At 34.6% G+C, this 26,169-nt stretch overlaps 2 protein-coding genes and 1 pseudogene across 2 annotated transcripts; all 3 read left to right on the top strand.

Moving 5' to 3' along the window:
• Positions 1-4,167: 4,167 nt before the first annotated feature.
• Positions 4,168-5,295, top strand: LOC125581252 (metal-nicotianamine transporter YSL3-like). The gene is made up of 2 exons (XM_048746339.1): positions 4,168-4,681; positions 4,774-5,295. Exons 1-2 carry the CDS (start codon positions 4,252-4,254, stop codon positions 4,956-4,958), a joined length of 615 nt encoding a protein of 204 aa, XP_048602296.1. The 5' UTR covers positions 4,168-4,251; the 3' UTR covers positions 4,959-5,295.
• Positions 5,296-13,302: 8,007 nt separating this feature from the next.
• LOC125582185 lies at positions 13,303-14,501 on the top strand (annotated as a pseudogene).
• Positions 14,502-19,982: 5,481 nt separating this feature from the next.
• On the top strand, positions 19,983-23,465 carry LOC106379298 (metal-nicotianamine transporter YSL3-like). Its single transcript, XM_048748743.1, has 3 exons — positions 19,983-20,888; positions 20,981-21,156; positions 21,671-23,465. The coding sequence occupies exons 1-3, from the start codon at positions 20,459-20,461 to the stop codon at positions 22,490-22,492; spliced, it is 1,428 nt and encodes a 475-aa protein (XP_048604700.1). The 5' UTR covers positions 19,983-20,458; the 3' UTR covers positions 22,493-23,465.
• The last annotated feature ends 2,704 nt before the right edge of the window (positions 23,466-26,169 follow it).

Raw genomic sequence — 26,169 nt, 5'->3', positions numbered from 1 at the left:
TACGAACATAACTTACAGTGTTTTAAGAGAGCAGAGGAAGAAGAAACTGTTAGAGATATGATTGTGTCTCCATATATTCTGTAGTCAAAATGATGATCCCCTATTTTAGGAAGCTATTGTTATTAGTTAATGTCTAAGGCTCTTGTATATAAGGCCAATTGTATTGTACATTACTTACACGATCAATACAGATCTTTACAGAAACAAAAATGTAAGAACGAACCATGATCCGAGCCGGCGGTGAGAAAGATGTCGTGTCCCTGAAGGAGAATATTAGACGATCAGAACTGATTAAACTATTTAATTGGCAAGAAAATGTAATGTTTGAATCAGGCACAAGCCACACACACCTGTGTTATGTCAATAATATTATAAGTCATCTTAGCCTATACTGGAATAATGGCTTTAGCATCAATCCATCCGCAAACCTCCTCCAGAAGCGCACAACTTGTCCAGCAGCTGTTTTGATTCTGCGCTTTAGCATACAATATAAGTGATGAAATAACCTCAATTCGAAGTACATTTAGTCAAAACACATAAAAAATTCAATTATCTAAAACTGAGAAAAAATCTTACCGTTTTGGCGATGACAGCGTAGTTTGTACTGGGTAGATCCGTCCCGATGACGAAAGGATAAGGGTTTCAAACCGTTTATGGTGACACTCGGATCGGACTCCGTGTCGGCGGCAGAAGATGAAAAGACGTTTAGATCAACTCTAGTCATTTCGATGGCTTCAACAGATTTTATGGCTATAGCTTATTTTCTTTTTTTCTGCTGAGGGTGGAGATTTTGGTTTGATGTAAGATTTAGCGAAACAATATAATATATAGGAGGAGCCAGAAAAGGAGTTGGAACGAAACCATCTCCGTGACCAGCTTTGAATGATTGATAGTAAGGTGGTGATAAATACTGATTAGAAACGGAGAGTTGCATTGATCTGAACGGTGAAGATGAAGTGGAAGAGACGGAGACGGAGACGGAGACGGCAATCGTGTGAGTGTACGATGAATATTAAGTTTTTCATAGTTGGGTTTGTTAGTGTCGCCCTTTATTGATTTTTGTCGAAGCCCACATGATTGACTCAAGTCTAATATGTCAAAAGAGAAAGTTAATATTATTGGTTGATTTAATTTGCAATACATGGACACTCTCCGTGCTCTAGTTATTCTCCTTTTAATAGAGTTACATATCTTTACATTTAATGGTCATGGTCTAAGTAGCTAGACTAAAATAAAACAACCAAAATAATAAAATTTATTTGTAGTTGTAACTAAAAAATAAAAAAAAAATTGTATTTTGGCCTCAAAAAATATAAGACAGGTTGAATGATTAAAATCGTTTTCGGAAAGTCTTTATCTCCTGTGTATCAGGTGAGAATGAAGTTTGGTCATGCCTAACATTTCGTAATATTGGCGATCAAATCTTTGAATGGCATAACATACTCTCAATTATCCAAATAAATACTTCTAGAATGCAAAAAGAACTTTTACCATCTTAGATTCTTTGTTGCTATTAGTTGGATTTGTCCACAAGTCCTTCCAAATCTATTTGTATTCACTGAATTGTGATGTAGAAGTCCAGGAATCATTTATTAAACATATGTTCTATAGGCATATAGCTTGTGAACCAATATTATCCGATGGATGTATCGCTACATAAATTGTTGCATTTACTGAGAACTAAGCTTGGCATTTTAAGTATGTTAGATGTTGTAATTTTCCCCTTATACGTAAATCTTTTCAATTAAAGAAAAAAAAATTGGGGAATCATTGCTCATAGTATAAATTAAATTTAAATAATTTTTAAAAGTAGAGTAACATTAATTATTTTGTATCTAAGTTACTTAGAAAACATTATAAATGATACTATTTGTCTAACTTTTTAGCTAAATTTATCACCTAATATCCTCACTTTTTAAATGTGAGATTAGTGAATTTTGCCTCTACCAGCTCTACAGAAGTTGATTGAGAAAGGAGTTCCCAATAAGCTAAGTTTGATGAAAACAAAGGGTGGGAAAAGTATACAAGGAGTTTTGCAGTATTGGTTTGGAGCTAGATTGTGAATAGAAATAAAGTTTTTTGGGGGTTAAAATCTAGATATGTAAAAGAGTAAGGAGTAGTTTTACACAAAAATGCACTAGTTGTAATCAAGTTTTTTTGATGAATATAATCTAACATTCATTAAAAAAAAAATTGTGCCTTTTCGCACACAACACCGCATCTATCTAATCTATTAAAACAGAAGTACAAATATAAACAAACCCTTAAACTTGCACAATATTTACAATTCAATGTCACTAAGAATTAAATAAACTTGTATTTAAGTAATTATTATCCTTTACTATTTTATTAATTCATTTCCTAAATCAAGTTTAGCTATTTTTTGTGATTAATGTATTTCTCAAAATGATTTAGCTAAATTTTAGGAAAATTCAAATTTAAAAACGTTTTTAATAATATAATATAATGTAATATAAACACTCCACACATTTAGTTTTTAAGGCTTAAAATATATGTATTTTAAAATTTTAAAAATATATGTTTAACCACTACCATTAATTATTTTAAACAATAAAATCTATCTATGCTAAGGTTTAACTTTTTTTGAATTACTTGTAGAATAATATGGATTGTTTATAATCGAATATTCATTTTAATCTATCTAAATATTGCCTAAAATATATATTTCAAATATTTTTAAAATATTTTTTTATTCATTTTTAAAACATCTAATCTATTAAAACAGAAGTACAAATATCTAATCTATTAAAACAGAAGTATAAATATAAACTAACCCTTAAACTTGCACAACATTTACAATCCAATGGCACTAAGAATTAAATAAACCTGCATTTAAGTAATTATTGTCCTTTCCTATTTTATTAATTCATTTCCTAAATCAAGTTTAGTTTTTTTGTGATTAATGTGTTTCTTAAAATGATTTAGCTAAATTTTAGGAAAATTCAAATTTAAAAACGTTTTTAATAATATAATATAATATAATATAAACACTCCACACATTTAGTTTTTAAGGCTTAAAATATATGTATTTTAAAATTTTAAAAATATATGTTTAACCACTACCATTAATTATTTTAAACAATAAAATCTATCTATGCTAAGGTTTAACTATTTTTGAATTACTTGTAGAATAATATGGAATGTTTATAATCGAATATTCATTTTAATCTATCTAAATATTGCCTAAAATATATATCTTTCAAATATTTATAAAATATATTTTTATTCATTTCTAAAACATCTAATCTATTAAAACAGAAGTACAAATATCTAATCTACTAAAACAGAAGTACAAATATAAACTAACCCTTAAACTTGCACAATATTTACAATCCAATGGCACTAAGAATTAAATAAAACTGCATTTAAGTAATTATTGTCCTTTCCTATTTTATTAATTCATTTCCTAAATCAAGTTTAGTTTTTTTGTGATTAATGTGTTTCTTAAAATGATTTAGCTAAATTTTAGGAAAATTCAAATTTAAAAACGTTTTTAATAATATAATATAATATAATATAAACACTCCACACATTTAGTTTTTAAGGCTTAAAATATATGTTTTTTAAATTTTAAAAATATATGTTTAACCACTACCATTAATTATTTTAAACAATAAAATCTATCTATGCTAAGGTTTAACTATTTTTGAATTACTTGTAGAATAATATGGAATGTTTATAATCGAATATTCATATTAATCTATCTAAATATTGCCTAAAATATATATTTCAAATATTTATAAAATATTTTTTTATTCATTTCTAAAATATCTAATCTATTAAAACAGAATTACAAATATCTAATCTATTAAATGCTTAAAATTTACTTAAAATAGGAAAGGACAATAATTACTTAAATGCAGGTTTATTTGAATCTTAATGTCATTGGATTGTAAATATTGTGCAAGTTTAAGGGTTAGTTTATATTTGTACTTCTGTTTTAATAGATTAGATATTTCAAATATTTATAAAATATTTTTTTAATCATTTCTAAAATATCTAATCTATTAAAACAGAAGTACAAATATCTAATCTATTAAATGCTTAAAATTTACTTAAAATAGGAAAGGACAATAATTACTTAAATGCAGGTTTATTTGAATCTTAGTGTCATTGGATTGTAAATATTGTGCAAGTTTAAGGGTTAGTTTATATTTGTACTTCTGTTTTAATAGATTAGATGCAATAGATTAAAAATTTAAAATAATCTCTAGCTTTACCTTTTTGTCTATGCTTCAGATAAAACAAGAAGAAACTCTGTTTTCTATTTACAGAAGAAAAAACATGAGGAGCTCCTTGATGGTGGAGAAAGATGCAAGAATTGAGGTAGAGAGAGAAGAAAGAGATGACTTGGAAGAGACGCAAAACGAACCAGATGATTTCAACTCAATTCCACCATGGAAGAGTCAAATCACTTTCAGAGGGATCGTTGCAAGCTTGATCATTGGTATTATCTACAATCTGATCGTGATGAAGCTAAACCTAACCACAGGTTTGATCCCCACCCTAAACGTCTCTGCAGCACTTTCAGCATTCGTGTTGCTTAGAAGCTGGACAAAGCTACTCACAAAGGCAGGGATTATGACTAAACCGTTCACTAAACAAGAGAACACTGTGGTGCAAACATGTGCTGTTGCATGTTACAGCGTTACAATAGGAGGTAGTTTTGGTGAACTTTTAACCGCTTTTTTGTGATGTTTGATCAGTTTTCTTGGTATGGATCGGTTGAGCTTGTGTTTATGTGATTTTCAGGTGGGTTTGGTTCGTACCTTCTTAGTTTGAACACAAGGACTTATGAACAGTCAGGAGTTCACACTGAGGGGAATAGTCCGGGAAGCACAAAAGAGCCAGGGATTGGTTGGATGACTTGTTTCTTGTTCTTTACTTGCTTTGTTGGTCTTTTGGCACTGGTTCCTTTAAGAAAGGTAGGGACTTGAAGCTTCATGTTTCACTTCGTTGTAACTACTAACTAGAGATGTTGTAGTAAGCCAAAAGTTTGCGGGTTAATATAGCCCGAGTTTGATCTATTAAACCCCGCTTGGTTGGTCCGGTCTGGTTCAGGGTCAGTCTTGCGCTTAGCGAGATGAAACTTTCGTTTCAGCTCCAAATTTTTAGTGGTTAGTATGTGTAGATCATTCAACCCCAAATTAGTTAGGAATATATAGAATAAAGGAAAAGAGATACAAGAATTGTTGTGTTGTACACTACAAGAAAACACAGTTTTAGCAAGGAAATTTAACGAGGAAAACTATTCCTCGTGAAATTACGATGACTTAACGATGAAATTGCGAGGAAATAAAGTTTCGTCGTAATGGCCTTGTAAAATACCGAGTAAAGCTTTTCCTCGTAAAATCGTCGTAAGTTAACGTGGTTTTTCCGAGAAAAATGTGTTTCGTCGCAAATTCGTCGTAATTTTAGCATGATTTTTACGAGGAAATAACTTACGAGGAAAGAACGAGAAATCCACCAACTTAACACGTTTTTTTTGCCACCAACCTAATTTTTCGTCGTAAATTCCTAGCAAAATTCAACTACCAGATTCGAAAATTTTCTATATATATGGAGGTTTGAACATAATTTTAAGCACACCAACAAGAAAAAAAAAAGTGAAAAAAATGTCGGGCTTGGGAAATATTTTCGAGTTGCGGAGGTGGATGTATATGCATAGAGATGCTAACGGGAGAGTGACGAAAGAATATCTTGCTGGGTTGGAGCGTTTTATGCATCAAGCAGATTCTACACCGCTCGCCCAAGAAAGCGGTAAAATATTCTGTCCTTGTAGGAAATGTAACAATTCAAAGTTGGCAAATCGTGAAAATGTTTGGAAGCATTTAGTAAATAGAGGTTTCACGCCAAATTATTATATCTGGTTTCAACATGGAGAAGGTTATAGTTATGATCAGAATGAAGCTAGTAGTAGTAATAACAACTTTCAAGAAGAACCGGTTGATCATCAATTGCATAATGCACATAGTTACCATCAGGAGGATCAGCCGATGGTAGATTATGATAGGGTTCATGATATGGTAACTGATGCATTCGTAGCTCATGATGATGAAGATGAAGAACCTAACATAGATTCAAAAAAGTTTTATGAAATGTTAGATGCGGCAAATCAACCACTTTACAGTGGTTGTAGAGAAGGTCTCTCTAAATTGTCATTGGCTGCTAGAATGATGAATATTAAAACTGATCACAATCTACCTGAAAGTTGCATGAACGAATGGGCAGATTTATTTAAAGAGTATTTGCCGGAAGACAATGAGTCTGCTGATTCTTATTATGAGATTCAGAAACTGGTTTATAGTCTTGGGTTGCCTTCGGAGATGATAGATGTTTGCATCGACAACTGCATGATCTACTGGGGAGATGATGAGAAGTTGGAAGAATGTCGATTCTGCAAGAAACCACGATTCAAGCCGCAAGGAAGGGGACGTAATAGGGTACCGTACCAAAGGATGTGGTACCTACCAATTACAGATAGATTGAAAAGATTGTACCAATCGGAGCAGACTGCTGGAAAGATGAGGTGGCATGCCGAGCATACTCAGACGGATGGTGAGATGACTCATCCATCAGATGCAAGAGCCTGGAAACATTTTAACAAAGTACATCCGAATTTCGCTAGCAATAGCCGGAATGTGTACCTCGGATTATGCACAGATGGATTTAGTCCATTTGGAATGTCAGGGAGACAATATTCATTGTGGCCTGTCTTTCTTACGCCATACAACCTGCCACCGGAGATGTGCATGCAACGGGAGTTTTTATTCTTGACCATATTAATACCCGGTCCGAAGCATCCAAAAAGGTCACTTGATGTTTTCCTACAACCACTGATAAAAGAGTTGAAGGATTTGTGGTCAACAGGGGTGAGGACGTATGACTGCTCAACGAAGAAGAATTTTACGATGCGAGCTATGCTTTTGTGGACCATAAGTGACTTTCCTGCCTATGGGATGTTGTCTGGATGGACTACACATGGGAGATTAGCTTGTCCATATTGTAATGGAACGACAGATGCATTTCAACTGAAGAATGGTAGAAAGACAAGTTGGTTCGATTGTCACCGTCGATTTCTTCCAGTTGGCCATCCGTACCGAAGAAACAAGAATTTGTTTAGGCACAAAAAGGTTGTGAGAGACACTCCTCCTCCATATCTAACTGGAGAACAAATTGAAGCGCAAATCGACTACTACGGAGCTAACGAAACAGTTCGCTGGGGTGGTAATTGGCATGTCCCTCGTAATATGCCTGATTCTTACGGTGTTCATCACAACTGGCACAAGAAGAGTATATTTTGGGAGTTACCATATTGGAAGGATCTCCTTCTGCGCCACAACCTTGATGTGATGCATATAGAGAAGAATTTCTTTGAGAACATCATGAATACAATATTGAATGTCCCAGGGAAGACAAAAGACAACATAAAATCGAGGTTGGACTTGCCGGATATTTGCTCAAGAAGTGAGTTACATATAAAAAGCAATGGCCAAGTTCCCGTTCCAATTTTTAGATTGTCTTCAGAAAAAAAGTCGGTTTTGTTCAATTGGGTGGCATCAGAAGTGAAGTTCCCTGATGGGTATGTTTCAAATCTTTCAAGATGTGTTGAAAAGGGTCAAAAGTTCTCCGGGATGAAGAGTCATGATTGTCATGTCTTTATGCAACGACTTCTGCCATTTGCATTTGCGGAGCTACTTCCAACAAACGTACATGAAGCACTTGCAGGTAGTTTACAATAGGACAATAATATTAAATTGGTTTAGTTTACAATAATAGTATTTGACTAACAATGTGTTTAATTGTTTTTGGAATAGGCATTGGAGCATTTTTCAGGGATTTGAGCACACGCACTCTTAAAGAAGAAGTCGTAGAACAGCTTCAGGAGAACATTCCTATCTTATTGTGCAACTTGGAGAAGATATTTCCTCCAGGCTTTTTTGACGTGATGGAGCATCTAGCTATCCACCTCCCATATGAGGCATTGCTTCGTGGACCGGTACATTACGGATGGATGTATCAGTACGAGCGAGCCATGAAATATTTGAAGGGAAAAGCAAAGAACCTCGCCAAAGTTGAAGGTTCTATAATTGCTGGAAGTTTGACAGAAGAGGTTTCTCACTTCACATCGTACTACTTTGCGTCAAAAGTACGTACACGAAGAAGAGCTCCAAGAAGATATGATGATGGTGGCGTTGCGCCCACATATGCAGTTGTTGGTGTTCCAGAAATCTTTAGCCAGATTGGACGACTTGGTGGGAAATCAAAACAGGTTTGGTGGTCGAGTGAAGAAGACGCTCATAGTGCACACCTATATTCTACTCAATTGCGAGGATCCATTGATGCGTTATTTTGAAAGGTAACTTAAATTGAGTATACATTATATAATTGAGAGAGATTAATTCATGTAAAATGTGAATTTACAGCATGTTTGTTTCACAAGTCGAAGAAACATTTCCTGGTATATCCACAAGTGACGTAGACAAAAAAAAAGATCAACACTTTGTTAAGTGGTTGAAGAATCAGGTATTAATCAAATACTTTTAAAATTTTCATACATGAATGATTTGTATTTCAACGTTCTTTTTATTTTTAAATATGTTGATTATGATGACGATGCAGATTATCCTAAGTGGTTACACGAAGTAATTCAATCTCCACTTGTAAAGATCACCACATCACAGATGTATTTCACACGAGGCTATACTTTTCACACATATGAGTATGGTAAACAGCGGGCAACCAGTAACTATGGAATTTGTGTGAAAGGAGAAACAGATTTCTACGGAATCTTGACGGAGATTATTGAAGTCGAATTCCCAGGGATATTGAAGCTAAAATGCGTCCTCTTCAAGTGTGAATGGTTCGACCCCGTCGTCAATAGAGGTGTTCGGTTGAACAAATTCGGTGTAGTAGATGTCAACGGTGGCCGGAGGTACAACAAATTCGAGCCCTTCATCTTAGCTTCACAAGCAGACCAAGTTAGCTTCCTTCCATACCCACGGATGAGAGAGTCGGGTATAAATTGGTTAGCCGTGATCAAAGTTACACCTCGAGGACGAATCATCGTAGGAGAAGAACCACCATTGCAAGAAGAACAAATAAATGAAGTTCATGAACCTGAACAAGAAATTGATGACATCCTTCTCATTGATCCGCATAATCACGAGTATGAAGATCTTACCGAAGATCCCACGGAGGAAGCTGTTGAAGACGAGTTTCATGTAAATGATGATGTTTCAAGTGATGACGAGAATGTCGATGAATCCGATTAATGTATTTCATATTTGTATGAGTTTGATTTATTATATATAATTAAAGATAATGGGAGTTTATTTATAAATAAGATATCGACATTAATTATAAGTAAAGGAATTGTGTTTTTATAATTTTCGGTTTGGATTAGAATGAATTGCTTGAGGTTAAAGGATAGAAGTGTTTGATATATGAAGTAGAAGATAAAGAAGATGTGGTTTGGGATTTGGGGTTTCGTTTTAGGGGTTTAGAGACAGTCGTCGTACTTTCCACGTTATCTCACGGGAATTTTACGACGATTTATAATACATTACCTCGCATATTCCACGGTAACAGTAAACGTCGTAAGAGCCTCGTTAACTTACGTGGACTAAGAGACGATTTATAATTAAAAAAGCGGACCTCGCTTATTCCACGTAAGACTAAAACGTCGTAAGAGCCTCGTTAACTTACGTGGAATGAGCGAGGTTAGCTTTTTTATTTTACTTTTCGTCGTTAATTCGTCGGTAAATATAAACCCTAAACTAAAATGAAACCCAAATCCCTAAACCCCAAATGTGCAAACCCTAAAACTCCCCATCCTACTTCATATAAACTAAAAAAAAATTAATTTTCAATTTTATATAAACTTAAAAAAAAAAGAGAAGAAAGATATTGGAAACACATATGACGAGATACGTAAGTGTAGCCCACATAAATCTACATCATTTGTATTCAAATATCTTCTTCTCTTTTTTTTTATGTTTTTAAACCTTTCATATATGATTTGTAGAGTGTGTTTGATTTGTTGTGTGATATGTCAAATTCAAAATTTGTAAAATTGTTTTCCAACGTATTAAACCTTTCAAATTCAAAAAAATATATATATTGAAGTTAAAGGGTTAGAAATATATGAAGTATAAGATAAGAAATATAAGGAAGATAGGGTTTGAGGTTTGGAGATAAGAAAGATAGGGTTTGAGGTTTGGGGTTTAAAATTTTAGGGGTTAGCAAAAAAAAACCTCGCTATTTGCACGTAAAATCGATGATAAAAACAAAAATCGTCGCAAGAACGACGTTAAATAAAACACGGGCCTCTGTATATCCTCGTTAATTTGCTTGGGCCTTGCGACGAAACAAAAGACGGGCCCACGTAAAATCGATGATAAAACAAAAATCGTCGCAAGAACGACGTTAAATAAAAGACGGGCCTCTGTATATCCTCGTTAATTTGCTTGGGCCTTGCGACAAAACGAAAGACGGGCCTCTGTCTTTCCTCGTTATTTTGCGACGAATTGTCGACGAACACTAATCCTATATATAGGCGAAACCGCAGCCCTCTTCATTTCCTCTCTAATTCCTCTCTACAGCCTCTCCATTTCCTCTCAACATGGTAACTCTCTTTCCTCTCTAAGTAGTTTAGGGAATTTAGATTAGGTGGTTAGTTTAGGGAATTTAGTTTACGAAATTAGTTTACAAAATTTAGGTTTCCTCATTTTATTAATTACGTAGTTAATACTGTTCATAATTTTTTATTTACTCTTGACTTTAATTTAGAAATTTAAATTTTGCAGACTATTCGTAGGCACCAGCGTAGTGCTCACTACTCGCAGATGTTCGGTCCACCGGGTAGTCGGTTAGACCCGTCTTCACTTCCCGGTTCTTCTTCAGCTCCTGGTTCTTCGGGTCAGCAGGAGACCGTCCCCGAGACTCAATCTTCTCAGAGAGTCTCGCCTTCTTCTACGGCATCGCCATCAGTTCCTCATGTGCCTCCTCCGGTAGCTCCTCCTCCGATGCCAGCTCCTCATGTGCCTCCTCAGATGCCCGCCCATCAGGTTCATGCTGATTTGATGGTGCCAGCGAGTTGTCCTTACTCTCAGTACACTGTTGAGGACATTCTCGGTTTGCCAGGCAGAGAAGGCTTACCGATCATAGACCCCGACCGACCTGAAGGAACTCTTTGGTATGTATGTTACATTTATTTTTTAAAATTCATTTGTGACTTTAATAAATATTTAAAACTTTGAATTTGTTTTTTTTTTCCAGGTTTGGGGTTGATAACTGCCTTGCAACAGAAGTAACCGAGACGATTAAAGGTTACTTCTCCATGGCACATCCCAACTGGAAATCCACTCCGATCTACATCAGAAGGACGTGGTTCAAGATTTACGCTGTAAGTTTTTACAATTTATTCCTGATTTATATTTTTTTAAATTTTATTTTTCTAAACTAATTATTAATGTTTTTTTTTTGCAGCAAAAATTTAATTGGTCCATGGGGGTCACTGAGAAGGTGCGGAAAGAGTTTATCGACAAGGCGAAGAAACGTTTGTTGGACACGGTCTCCAACTGGAAGGGTGACTGGATCGTGAAGGGCTATGAGCGGGGCAAACCCTCAACCATCACCACGGACGTGTGGGATGGCCTCATCCGTTACTGGAGGGATCCTGATGCCATGAGAGTCGCCCAGTCTTGCTCCGCCTCCCGTAACTCGGTAGATGAGCATGGCCACAGGGCGATGCAACATAGTACGGGCCAAAAACCACACGCCCGCGTCCGTTTGGAAATGGTACGTAATTTAAATATTTAACTTTTTGATTTTTATATATATATATATATATATATATAATAAAAACTTTCTTAACTATTTTTAGGCCAAGGAGTTGGGACGTTTACCGACTCTTATGGAACTTTTCGATCGGACCCACAAAAACAAGGCGGGCGCATTTGTAGATGAGAGGTCTGAGAAGATCTACAATGATGTGGCAGCTCGTATTGACGAGCGTGAGACCCAGCTGGCGCAGGAGTCCGCCGACGGATTACCCGTCGTCTTATCCACAATAGAAGTGGATAGAATTTACGAGGAGGTAAATTTTATATAAATTTTTTATTAATTCCATTTTACTTTAAAATTTAAATTTTAATATATATTTTATTGTTTTTTAAGGTCGCTCCTAAGAAAAAGGGACGTGTGTTGGGGATTGGTTCCGTCAACGATGTTCCGAGAGCGACTTCCTCTTATGGCCAGAGACGGGATGATGAAGTCTCTCAGCTGCGCGACGTGTTGGAGACGACACAACATCAGCTGTCGTCGACACAAAACGAGTTGGCCTCGACAAAATCGTCGTTCACAGCTCGTATGACTGGTCTCGAGAACTTCTTGGACGTCATAGCGGCCACAAATCCGGAATGGGAGGCCATGTTCAGGACCATGAGACAACAAAACCCCATTCCAGGCGAGACATCCGTGCAAGTCAACGAGGAAGATCTCTCGAGAAGGAGCGAGGAATTCTACGACGCGGCAATGCAGCATTAGTTTTTTTTTTTGTTATTGTATTTTAAAATTCAAAACTTATTTATATATTATATAATTTCATTTTAATTCGGCCAAAAAAAATTTTTCTATTCGATTTAATTTCAATTAAAATTTTATTAATAAATTAAATAAATATAATTTTTATTTATAAATTCAGTAAATAGAAAACAAAGTAATATCGTCGCTAATTCCCGATGTATTAACGAGGAAAATTAACGACGAAATATCGAGGAACAATTATCGAGGATTTTACGTGGATTTAGTTACGATTCTATTACGACGAATTATTTTCGTGTTTCTTACGTTTTTATTACGACGAATTTATTTAGAGGTTTTTGCGTGTCTTTTACGACGAATCATTTACGAGTTTCTTACGAGGAAGCACAACGACCTCGTTACGTGGAAACCCCACGTGGTCTTTACGACGAAAACTTAATTCTTCTTTACGAGGAAAATATAACCTCGCTAATTAACGAGGAAATGGCGACGAATCTTCTCTTACGACAATCATATAACGACGAAACGCCTTTCATCGCCATTTCCTCGTAAGCCTTCTTTTCCGAGGAAATAACGACGATTTTGGCCGTCGTTAAATTTGTGTTTTCTTGTAGTGGTATTATTTCATAGATAACACAACATATATATATATACTTACTAGATTTGCCGGAATGATAAACAATCTATTACAAATCTCAAAAGAGATGAGATCTTTGTAAGAGACAGCATTCCCATATGGGTTGCAGCAGTTGGATTGTGTACATATTAAGAGAATAAATAAATTTCTAGACACAAGTATTTCTATAATATATTTTATAAACTAACTTGTACACAATCTAGTTATTCATACCATATAGCTCCAAACCCGTAATTGTTTCAATCTCCATAAAACTCAGCTCAAATGGTACTTCATTGTAGTAGCTTACATGATAGCTCCATCTCTAGGTTTCAGTAACGCCTATGGAGCAGGACTAACAGACATGAACATGGCTTATAACTATGGTAAAGTCGCTCTCTTCATCTTAGCCGCAATGTCAGGGAAACAAAACGGTGTCGTTGCAGGACTCGTCGGATGCGGGTTGATAAAATCGATCGTCTCGATATCTTCCGACCTAATGCACGATTTCAAGACAGGACATTTGACGTTGACTTCACCGCGGTCGATGCTTGTCAGCCAAGCAATCGGGACGGGGATCGGCTGCATCGTGGCTCCTCTCTCATTCTTTTCTGTTTTACAAAGCCTTCGATGTCGGAAACCCTGAGGGAGAGTATAAAGCTCCTTACGCTTTGGTTTACAGAAACATGGCGATTCTTGGAGTTGAAGGTTTCTCTGCTTTGCCTCTGCATTGTTTACAGCTTTGCTATGGATTCTTCGCGTTTGCGGTGGCGGCGGACGTCGTTAGGGATCTGTCGCCGGAGTAGGTTGGGAAGTGGGTCCCACTGCCGATGGCTATGGCGGTTCCGTTTCTTGTCGGAGGGTATTTTGCTGTGGATATGTGTGTTGGGAGTTTGATAGTGTTTGTGTGGAACATGAGGGATAGAGTTAAAGCCGGTTTGATGGTACCGGCGGTTGCTTCCGGTTTGATATGTGGAGATGGTCTTTGGATTTTGCCGTCGTCGATTCTTGCTTTGGCCGAAGTGAAACCTCCGATATGTATGAGATTCGTTAAAACAGAAGTACAAATATAAACAAACCCTTAAACTTGCACAATATTTACAATTCAATGCCACTAAGAATTAAATAAACTTGTATTTAAGTAATTATTGTTCTTTCCTATTTTATTAATTCATTTTCTAAATCAAGTTTAGCTATTTTTTGTGATTAATGTATTTCTTAAAATGATTTAGCTAAATTTTAGGAAAATTCAAATTTAAAAACGTTTTTAATAATATAATATAATATAATATAAACACTCCACACATTTAGTTTTTAAGGCTTAAAATATATGTATTTTAAAATTTTAAAAATATATGTTTAACCACTACCCTTAATTATTTTAAACAATAAAATCTATCTATACTAAGGTTTAACTTTTTTTGAATTACGTGTAGAATAATATGGATTGTTTATAATCGAATATTCATTTTAATCTATCTAAATATTGCCTAAAATATATATTTCAAATATTTCTAAAATATTTTTTTTTTCATTTTTAAAACATCTAATCTATTAAAACAGAAATACAAATATCTATCTAATCTATTAAAACAGAAGTACAAATATAAACAAACCCTTAAACTTGCACAATATTTACAATTCAATGCCACTAAGAATTAAATAAACTTGTATTTAAGTAATTATTGTCCTTTCCTATTTTTATTAATTCATTTCCTAAATCAAGTTTAGCTATTTTTTGTGATTAATGTATTTCTTAAAATGATTTAGCTAAATCTTAGGAAAATTCAAATTTAAAAACGTTTTTAATAATATAATATAATATAAGAGCTTTTTGCAAAATTGACCTATAACTTAAAGTAAAACACAAAACTAACCTCTTTTTTTTTTTGAAAATTGGTTTTGCCCTATTCACCCCACAAGTTCATATAATTTACGAAAATGCCATCAATTTTTTTTTTTTTTTTTCGAAAATAACATCTTTACTCTCTCACCCTCATCATCTTCAAGTAATTACAAGATTGCCATTGTCATCAATACCACAACCACCATGAACAACCAATTTGAAGCTCTTAATGCTCTCAAAATCGATTTACCCTTCTTCTTTTTCCATTCTTGTGAACTAAACACAACATATCTCTCACTTTCTCTCCACAACGAGCTAAAAAAACACAAGATTTTGATTCTAAAATTTTTATGGTTCATAGAGTCATAGAAGCTAACGATTCTGGGTGGGTGACTTTCGTTTATGATTCTGTGTGCTTGGAGAAGCCTTATGTATGCTAAGGAACTTATCTCACCAATTTAAGGTATGACATCGAGTTTTTTTCCAGATATGTTCGTCAGACGACTTACTTGGGAAGTCGTCTGGCTGTAGACGACATACCTGGAAGTCGTCTGGCTGTAGACGACTTACCTGGAAGTCGTCTGATCAACGCAAAGGTTATTTTTGCAATTGACTTTGAAATCTGTAACCTGAGACGACTGAAAGTTAAGTCGTCTACTATTGTTTGGTTTCAAAAAAATTTCCAAAGAACCTAGACGACTTACATTTCAGTCGTCATAGGTTAGTTTTGCATTTGACTGGATAATTACAGAAGTTTGACTTCCCCAGACGACTTACATTTCAGTCGTCTGTCGAAAATTAAAATAATAATATTTTTTAAAAGTAAATGACTTACAATTAAGTAGTCATAGGTTAGTTTTGCAATTGAAAAAAAAAACTTCAAGATTTAATTATACACAGACGACTTATAATTCAGTCGTCCACCAGACGACTTACTTGTAAGTCGTCGAGGATTTTTTTCCGAGATTCTGGTCAAACCTCGTAAATCCTGGACGACTTATATTTCAGTCGTCTCGTGGACGACTGAATTATAAGTCGTCTGTATATAATTAAATCTTGAAGTTTTTTTTCAATTGCAAAACTAACCTATGACGACTTAACTGTAAGTCGTCTACTTTTAAAAAAAAATTATTATTTTAATTTTCACTAGACGACTGAAATGTAAGTCGTCGAGGAAAGTCAAACTTCTGAAATAATCCAGTCAAATGCAAAACTAACCTATGACGACTGAAATGTAAGTCGTCTAGCTTTTTTGAAGTTTTTTTTTTAACCAAACAATAGTAGACGACTTATTTTTCAGTCGTCCGAAATAACAGATTTCAAAGTCAATTGCAAAAATAACCTCTGCATTGACCAGACGACGTATAGTTTAGTCGTCTGGACAATTTAGATTGAAGTCGTCCGCATCTTCTCCACTAGTTTTTAAGTCTTCTACGTTATTTTTTGAATAACTTGTATTTTTAAGAGTGATAAGTAACTTCAAGATATGTAAAACTCATATTTACAAAATATGTTCTCTCCCTTAGTTTTACTAAATTAGACTAAATTTTTCAACGCAAACTTATAAAAAAATATGATATGCTTTGACTAGTTACTATTGTTTGTTTCCATCTCTTAAGTATTATTGTTATAGACAATAATGATGACTATTGTTATGAGTTGGAAGAAAGGTTAAATGCTTCTTAAAATGTTGTATCAGTATGAAGCTACCAACATTCTTGTTTATTAAGATGAGAAAAGGCCATTGGAGTTTATTAGTGCATATGAGAAATCCAAAGATAAGAAAAAGGCTACTGAAGTCTATTATTTCATTGATTTGTAAATGTGTAAACACATTGTTGCACATTTAATACATCTTGGAAAACATTATTACTGATTTTACAAAAAATTCACAACTAAAAGAGTAGACATGCAATTCACAAAACAGACCACAAACAAAACTATTATAGATCATTCCTCTACAAAGACAAGCTTGGATTCCACTTGAGTAGACAAGACCAGACGACTTTTAAGAAGTCCAGACGACTTCTAAGAAGTCCAGACGACTTCCAGGAAGTTCAGACGACTTTGTCAGAAGACTTTTAGGAAGTTCAGACGACTTCCAGACGACTTTACAGGAAGTCCAGACGACTTTTAGGAAGTCCAAACGACTTTCAGACGACTTCCAGACGACTTCCAGACGACTAACAAGTAAGTCGTCCCAGAAGTTTTCCAGATCTGAAAAACCTGCATATTAAATCCAGATCTAAAAAACCTGCATATTCAAAAACGTTCAAATGGCTTAAAAACAGAAAAAAATGAGTGGAAGATTAGATAAATCTTCCTTTACATAACACACAAAAATACATATCTAAAAATAATAGATCTACCTTTAAATTAGTGGAAGATGAGTACCATCTAATTAAAAACCTGCAAAAAGATAGATTAGTAAGAAAGACATGAGACAAAACTGAAAAATTCATATAAAGTTTGGTGTTTTCAAGTCAGAGAGATTAGAGTGGGTTTGGAGAGTTTTAGTTTGGGAAAAAAGTAAGAACTTTATACAACAAGAAGTTACCAAATGAAGAAAAATCAGACATAAGAACTTACCAAAACGCTCAGAAAAATCCAGACGACTTCCTGGAAGTCCATACGACTTCCTGGAAGTCGAGACGACTTTGTCAGAAGACTTCCTAGAAGTCCAGACGACTTCCAGACGACTTCCAGACGACTAACAAGTAAGTCGTCTCAGAAGTCTTCCAGATCTGAAAAACCTGCATATCAAATCCAGATCTGAAAAACCTGCATATCCAAAAACGTTCAAATGACTTAAAAATAGAGAAAATGAGTGGAAGATTAGATAAATCTACATTTATAGAACACACAAAAATACATATCTAAAATTAATAGATCTACCTTTAAATTAGTGGAAGATGAGTACCATTTGATTAAAAACCTGCAAAAGAGATAGATTAGTAAGAAATACATGAGACAAAACTGAAAAATTCATATAAAGTTTGGTGTTTTCAAGTCAAAGAGATTAGAGAGAGGTTGGAGAGTTTTAGAATGATGAACATTACATTTTTGTTGCAGCCATTTGAGAGGAGGAGAGAGAATGTGTAAATTTTTCTTTATATAGGGAGACAAAAAATCCAATTAGGTTAAATATTTTTGACTCAGACGACTTCCTAGACGACTTACATTTCAGTCGTCTGTTGAAGAAATTAAAACAGACGACTTACATGTAAGTCGTCCAGAAGAGTTTAATATTTTTAGTGGGAAATTAAATATTTTTAGCGGGAAACTAAAATAGAAGACTTTCCAGACGACTTACAAGTAAGTCGTCTGGTTTAAATTATTTATGCGGAAAAATAATTTTTTAAAAAAATTTAGGCGGGAATATTTGGACGACTTACATGTAAGTCGTCTGTTTTAATTTCTTCACCAGACGACTGAAATGTAAGTCGTCCGAGTAAAATGATCCGGTTAGGTTAAAATGTACATTGGTAAAATTAAAGGTTCGGTACGATGTGGACGACTGAAATATACGTCGTCCGGGTAAATTATTCAACAGACGACTAAAATATAAGTCGTCCACACCCTAAACATAACCCCTAAACTTAATTATCTAATTAAACACTTCATAAAACCAAATCAAACTTGAAAAGTGTTTACTATACACAGAAATAAACACATATAGGTGAAAACTAATTTTTGAATAAAACATTTTAGTTTTCCAAAATCTAACCCTAACAGTACATACAATACTACAACATATGTTTGTCAAACTCCTAAACCAAAGTATTTCATGATTCACTACTTCCACTCATCTATCTTCAAAACAAATCAATTTTATCATATCTTAATTTATATCACTTAAAACTGTTTATAACTACTTGATTTTTATTTTTCACGCATCAAAATATTTTTTTACAAGATTTATAAATTATTTTTAAAATAAACTGGTACCAGACGACTTACACTTCAGTCGTCCAGACGACTTCCAACATCTCAGACGACTCATACGATTTACTGGGGCTATATTCGTAAAAATGGCTTCTATTTTTTTGTTTAGTCACAAGGGGTTGAGCTGTAATTTCACTAGGCTTTTAGGTTAATTTTGCATTTGATTCAAGTTTGGGTATAGGTTTGGGATTAAAATCAAGTTGTGGGTTAGTTTTGGCAAAAACCCCATAATATAATATAAACACTCCACACATTTAGTTTTTAAGGCTTAAAATATATGTATTTTAAAATTTTAAAAATATATGTTTAACCACTACCATTAATTATTTTAAACAATAAAATCTATCTATGCTAAGGTTTAACTTTTTTTGAATTACTTGTAGAATAATATGGATTGTTTATAATCGAATATTCATTTTAATCTATCTAAATATTGCCTAAAATATATATATTTCAAATATTTCTAAAATATATTTTTATTCATTTTTAAAACATCTAATCTATTAAAACAGAAGTACAAATATCTAATCTATTAAAACAGAAGTACAAATATAATCTAACCCTTAAACTTGCACAATATTTACAATCCAATGGCACTAAGAATTAAATAAACCTGCATTTAAGTAATTATTGTCCTTTCCTATTTTATTAATTCATTTCCTAAATCAAGTTTAGTTTTTTTGTGATTAATGTGTTTCTTAAAATGATTTAGCTAAATTTTAGGAAAATTCAAATTTAAAAACGTTTTTAATAATATAATATAATATAATATAAACACTCCACACATTTAGTTTTTAAGGCTTAAAATATATGTTTTTTAAATTTTAAAAATATATGTTTAACCACTACCATTAATTATTTTAAACAATAAAATCTATCTATGCTAAGATTTAACTATTTTTGAATTACTTGTAGAATAATATGGAATGTTTATAATCGAATATTCATATTAATCTATCTAAATATTGCCTAAAATATATATTTCAAATATTTATAAAATATTTTTTTATTCATTTCTAAAATATCTAATCTATTAAAACAGAAGTACAAATATCTAATCTATTAAATGCTTAAAATTTACTTAAAATAGGAAAGGACAATAATTACTTAAATGCAGGTTTATTTGAATCTTAATGTCATTGGATTGTAAATATTGTGCAAGTTTAAGGGTTAGTTTATATTTGTACTTCTGTTTTAATAGATTAGATATTTCAAATATTTATAAAATATTTTTTTAATCATTTCTAAAATATCTAATCTATTAAAACAGAAGTACAAATATCTAATCTATTAAATGCTTAAAATTTACTTAAAATAGGAAAGGACAATAATTACTTAAATGCAGGTTTATTTGAATCTTAGTGTCATTGGATTGTAAATATTGTGCAAGTTTAAGGGTTAGTTTATATTTGTACTTCTGTTTTAATAGATTAGATGCAATAGATTAAAAATTTAAAATAATCTCTAGCTTTACCTTTTTGTCTATGCTTCAGATAAAACAAGAAGAAACTCTGTTTTCTATTTACAGAAGAAAAAACATGAGGAGCTCCTTGATGGTGGAGAAAGATGCAAGAATTGAGGTAGAGAGAGAAGAAAGAGATGACTTGGAAGAGACGCAAAACGAACCAGATGATTTCAACTCAATTCCACCATGGAAGAGTCAAATCACTTTCAGAGGGATCGTTGCAAGCTTGATCATTGGTATTATCTACAATCTGATCGTGATGAAGCTAAACCTAACCACAGGTTTGATCCCCACCCTAAACGTCTCTGCAGCACTTTCAGCATTCGTGTTGCTTAGAAGCTGGACAAAGCTACTCACAAAGGCAGGGATTATGACTAAACCGTTCACTAAACAAGAGAACACTGTGGTGCAAACATGTGCTGTTGCATGTTACAGCGTTACAATAGGAGGTAGTTTTGGTGAACTTTTAACCGCTTTTTTGTGATGTTTGATCAGTTTTCTTGGTATGGATCGGTTGAGCTTGTGTTTATGTGATTTTCAGGTGGGTTTGGTTCGTACCTTCTTAGTTTGAACACAAGGACTTATGAACAGTCAGGAGTTCACACTGAGGGGAATAGTCCGGGAAGCACAAAAGAGCCAGGGATTGGTTGGATGACTTGTTTCTTGTTCTTTACTTGCTTTGTTGGTCTTTTGGCACTGGTTCCTTTAAGAAAGGTAGGGACTTGAAGCTTCATGTTTCACTTCGTTGTAACTACTAACTAGAGATGTTGTAGTAAGCCAAAAGTTTGCGGGTTAATATAGCCCGAGTTTGATCTATTAAACCCCGCTTGGTTGGTCCGGTCTGGTTCAGGGTCAGTCTTGCGCTTAGCGAGATGAAACTTTCGTTTCAGCTCCAAATTTTTAGTGGTTAGTATGTGTAGATCATTCAACCCCAAATTAGTTAGGAATATATAGAATAAAGGAAAAGAGATACAAGAATTGTTGTGTTGTATTATTTCATAGATAACACAACATATATATATATATACTTACTAGATTTGCCGGAATGATAAACAATCTATTACAAATCTCAAAAGAGATGAGATCTTTGTAAGAGACAGCATTCCCATATGGGTTGCAGCAGTTGGATTGTGTACATATTAAGAGAATAAATAAATTTCTAGACACAAGTATTTCTATAATATATTTTATAAACTAACTTGTACACAATCTAGTTATTCATACCATATAGCTCCAAACCCGTAATTGTTTCAATCTCCATAAAACTCAGCTCAAATGGTACTTCATTGTAGTAGCTTACATGATAGCTCCATCTCTAGGTTTCAGTAACGCCTATGGAGCAGGACTAACAGACATGAACATGGCTTATAACTATGGTAAAGTCGCTCTCTTCATCTTAGCCGCAATGTCAGGGAAACAAAACGGTGTCGTTGCAGGACTCGTCGGATGCGGGTTGATAAAATCGATCGTCTCGATATCTTCCGACCTAATGCACGATTTCAAGACAGGACATTTGACGTTGACTTCACCGCGGTCGATGCTTGTCAGCCAAGCAATCGGGACGGGGATCGGCTGCATCGTGGCTCCTCTCTCATTCTTTCTGTTTTACAAAGCCTTCGATGTCGGAAACCCTGAGGGAGAGTATAAAGCTCCTTACGCTTTGGTTTACAGAAACATGGCGATTCTTGGAGTTGAAGGTTTCTCTGCTTTGCCTCTGCATTGTTTACAGCTTTGCTATGGATTCTTCGCGTTTGCGGTGGCGGCGGACGTCGTTAGGGATCTGTCGCCGGAGAAGGTTGGGAAGTGGGTCCCACTGCCGATGGCTATGGCGGTTCCGTTTCTTGTCGGAGGGTATTTTGCTGTGGATATGTGTGTTGGGAGTTTGATAGTGTTTGTGTGGAACATGAGGGATAGAGTTAAAGCCGGTTTGATGGTACCGGCGGTTGCTTCCGGTTTGATATGTGGAGATGGTCTTTGGATTTTGCCGTCGTCGATTCTTGCTTTGGCCGGAGTGAAACCTCCGATATGTATGAGATTCGTGCCGAGTAAATAGTTAGGTTTAATAGCCAAACAAATGCTTAGGTCATATATATAGGGAATCATAAATGTGTATTACAATAAAGACGTCCTAAATAAATTGTTCACATTTGCATCTGCAAATTGCAAAAAAAAAATAACAAAAAATAAATAGAGTCTAGTTTATTTTAAAATATTGACATACAAATAGAGATATTTAAAGTTTTGGAAAAATCATAATAAGTTCGATACTTTTTCTTCAGTGTGCCAACGAATTTATGTTAGAATTTGGATTTTAAATCTGATCCGTAAAAATGATATGAACAGAAAAGAAAAAGAAAGGATATGTCTCCAAATAATCTCTTCAATCAATTGCGCCCAGCTAGTGAAATTGAGTGAAGATAAAGATGAGTGACTTTTACTTTTGAATTTTATGAGCCTATGCATATTTGATATGTTTTTATTAGTTTCTCAGTTTATTTTGTTTTGTTTCAATTGAAACACTCATGTGAATATTTTTGGGAATTTTAGCAAAAAAAAAAATATATATATTTTTGGGAAAGAAGCTTGATCAATAAAGCTTTTTTTCCTTCATGTAAGCTTTTTTGGTTGCAAGTTGTATAATTATTCTAATAAGTTAACCTATTCAAATATTAGAATTTCATGGGGTGAGTGAACTGATCAATTGAAACAACTGATCAACATGTATTGAGTCATGCAAAGTAGATAAATATGGAGTTGATTCAAACGAGTCGAGTTATATGTGACATCCTTGTATAATTTGGATCAAACAAATTTATAAACAAAAAGAGTTATTTGAAATATTTCTAATAGAGAGAAATGTATTCTTATAGTTACTTTGTGTGTTTATTATTTTCACTGAATCTCAATCACACAAAAGAAAAACAAGAGTCAAAACATGCAACTTCAAAGAAAAACAATACTCCTTCCGTTTCGAATTATTTGTCTTACTCGAAAAAATTTTTTGTCACAAAATAAGTGTAGTTTTAAAGTTTGAACGCAAAATTTATTATTCTTAATATTTTATTGATTTTTTTATTGATTAAAATATGGTCGATTAAAATATGGTCAAGTGTATATATAATAATGTTTTTTATCGACAATATACAAAATTAAAGATTTTTTTTAATATGTGTGCACAAAACTAAAACAAAAATTAAATTAAAACAGAGGGAGTATCAATTTTGTTGACAATGAAAATCAAGATCAGCTACTGTGCGACTTACTAGTCGCTGAGTTTTCAGAACGGATCCAAGAGAATAATTAGACTACCAATTCGATCAAGACTTCACTTAAACTTGATTTACGTTAGTCTCCAATAGAATGTGACACCCGTCACCTCCTATCTCGAGAACAACGTGCCACCAACAATATCTCATAACACAATAGCACATATACACGACTCCATTCACCCTAAACCCAAATAAAAATCCGAATAAAAAGCTCAGTAGCACCAATCCGTCCAACTATCATATACTCGTCAGTCTCACCTGAAATTGAGAAAAGAGAGGGGTGAGTAACGGGGAAGTCACTCAATGAGGTATGAGATACTAAAGCCGAAGTCCATGGACCCGGACAGAGCACTCCGAATAAATATAATTTAATCCTAACACGTTGAAAACACGGTACCTAAAGTACCCAGAGATCAAACAATGATCCTAGCGAGGTGCACACTCGCTGTCCACTAACAGGCCAAAAACACCACCGATTATGTGCTCGGTAACACACGCTCGTAGACGATTTATCGACCTCCAACCCTTGGCACAACAGGTCGACTACGTTGTGCCGCAGCATCCACCACACCCAATGTACTGTCTCCAGCTGATACACCCATGGTCGGCTATCATCCAAATCACATCAATATACTATACATATTATCAATTATAAATGAACAAGCATTGTTGAACCATCTAACACCCTAGTTCCGGTTAAGCAAAGAACCTAAAACTAAGCAAACAATGACAGACTCGATTTCACATAGACGGAACACATTAGAAATAAATTATACTTATTCGAGGTCCTAAGCCGTGTAAGAGAAGCTCGGAAAAAGACCCTCACCTTAGCCAAGATCAGAGACATATCAAGGAACTCATGAAAACTTGGAATGCAACAAGAATCGGTATGCTAGGTTTTAGAATGGGTTTCTTGTCAAGCAATTAACATCCAAGGTTCCATGATTCTTCCCTACGCATGAGACCTTTAATTAAGTTTAAGTTATAAATGTTGCTTGTAAGGCAAGAAACAAAGGAGAAGACTCCATAACCTTCACGGCTTTGACTTGCGACGATGGATCTTGAACTCCGGTGACATGAAGTGCATGTCCAGTGGCTCGCCATTGATGACGGTGTAGAACGGCAACGGAAATATGATGACGCGGTAGCTCCGTCTCTCCTCCACGTCTACACCTCTCGTTTCCATTACATACCGTAGGCAGATCACCACGATGACTTCTAAAGGCATGACTGCTCCTCCGGTAATGGTGTCTATGATCTTCTTTGGCTTGGTACAACTTTGGATGGTGGCGACGTGGATCTCCGGTGACTCACGGATCATGGCCGTGAAATATGTGGCTGGTCGTGACGGAACGCGACGGCTCCGGTTACTTGTCCCTCATCACGCGTCTCTAGTGGTGATGGTTCATGGACATCAGCTATTCCTCCGGAATGAAAAACGGTGGTGGTGAACGGTGATTACGTCTCGTCTTCTCCGATAGACAGCCATGCACACGTGAAGAAGAAGGGAACCAGAGAGAGATATAGATATATACAACTCGGTTCATTAGTGGTTAGGTTCAATCAAATAATTAAATTAAATCATGAGCTACTAAACCAAAATCGGGGTCATTACAATTCTCCCACACTTATAAGGAATTCGTCCTCTAATTCAAATCCTGAGCTGGCTGTTCAATACCATCCAAAACAAAACTCTGAATAATCAATCCTCAACTGAGTCTTGGTCTCGGAGATCTCTTCCTGGATTCCGAGTTTATCCCAACGAGCTTGACCAACATGGTCATCATCCCATGAACTGCTTTCACTTGTCGATCCAAAATCTCAACTGAATGAATATGTGCATACAATTTTTTTTTTACCAAGATCACGTCGTGGCTGCTGCAAAATAAACTCTGTCTTTCTCACGACCTTCCTCAATACTAACCCGTCATGGAATTCTGACAACTTTGCTGATAACTGCAATCTACAAACCATTGCTCCACAAAGGGGGTACAATCACATATATTTAGGTTTAAGCTTCCTTAGCTCTCGAATCTTAGATCATCTCTGAAATGTCTTCATTTTTAGGTACACTAAATTATCCAACTGAACTTCCAACTCCAGTATTAACTGCATTTTTTTTTAGCCATCAACTTCCTTTATGTGGTTATTGAGCATTTTTATTTGCTTCAATGTCCTTTAAACCATTGGTTGCTATACGTCATAGTGCTTCCCCACTTTGGTCTAGCATTTGTGCGAATGATCTTCCATAAAGAGCCACCTGAAGTGATATCTGAATGCTCCAGTGATAACTGTTATTGTACATGAACTATTCCAGCGGTAGAAGCTTTCCTCAATTTTTTTTTTCCTCCTGCGAGCTAAGCACAAGTCCTGAGGATGCCCTCTCGAGTTTAACTTAGCGAGAAGGTCCATGTTCGCTCATACATTAATCTTCATGAAAATTGACTTCCATAGTCCAATG

The sequence above is a fragment of the Brassica napus genome, chromosome C2, assembly GCF_020379485.1.
Source record: "Brassica napus cultivar Da-Ae chromosome C2, Da-Ae, whole genome shotgun sequence".
NCBI classification, from domain to species: domain Eukaryota; kingdom Viridiplantae; phylum Streptophyta; class Magnoliopsida; order Brassicales; family Brassicaceae; genus Brassica; species Brassica napus.
The sequence above is the reverse complement of the archived record's forward strand: the minus strand, read 5'-3'. Positions and strand labels throughout refer to the sequence as shown.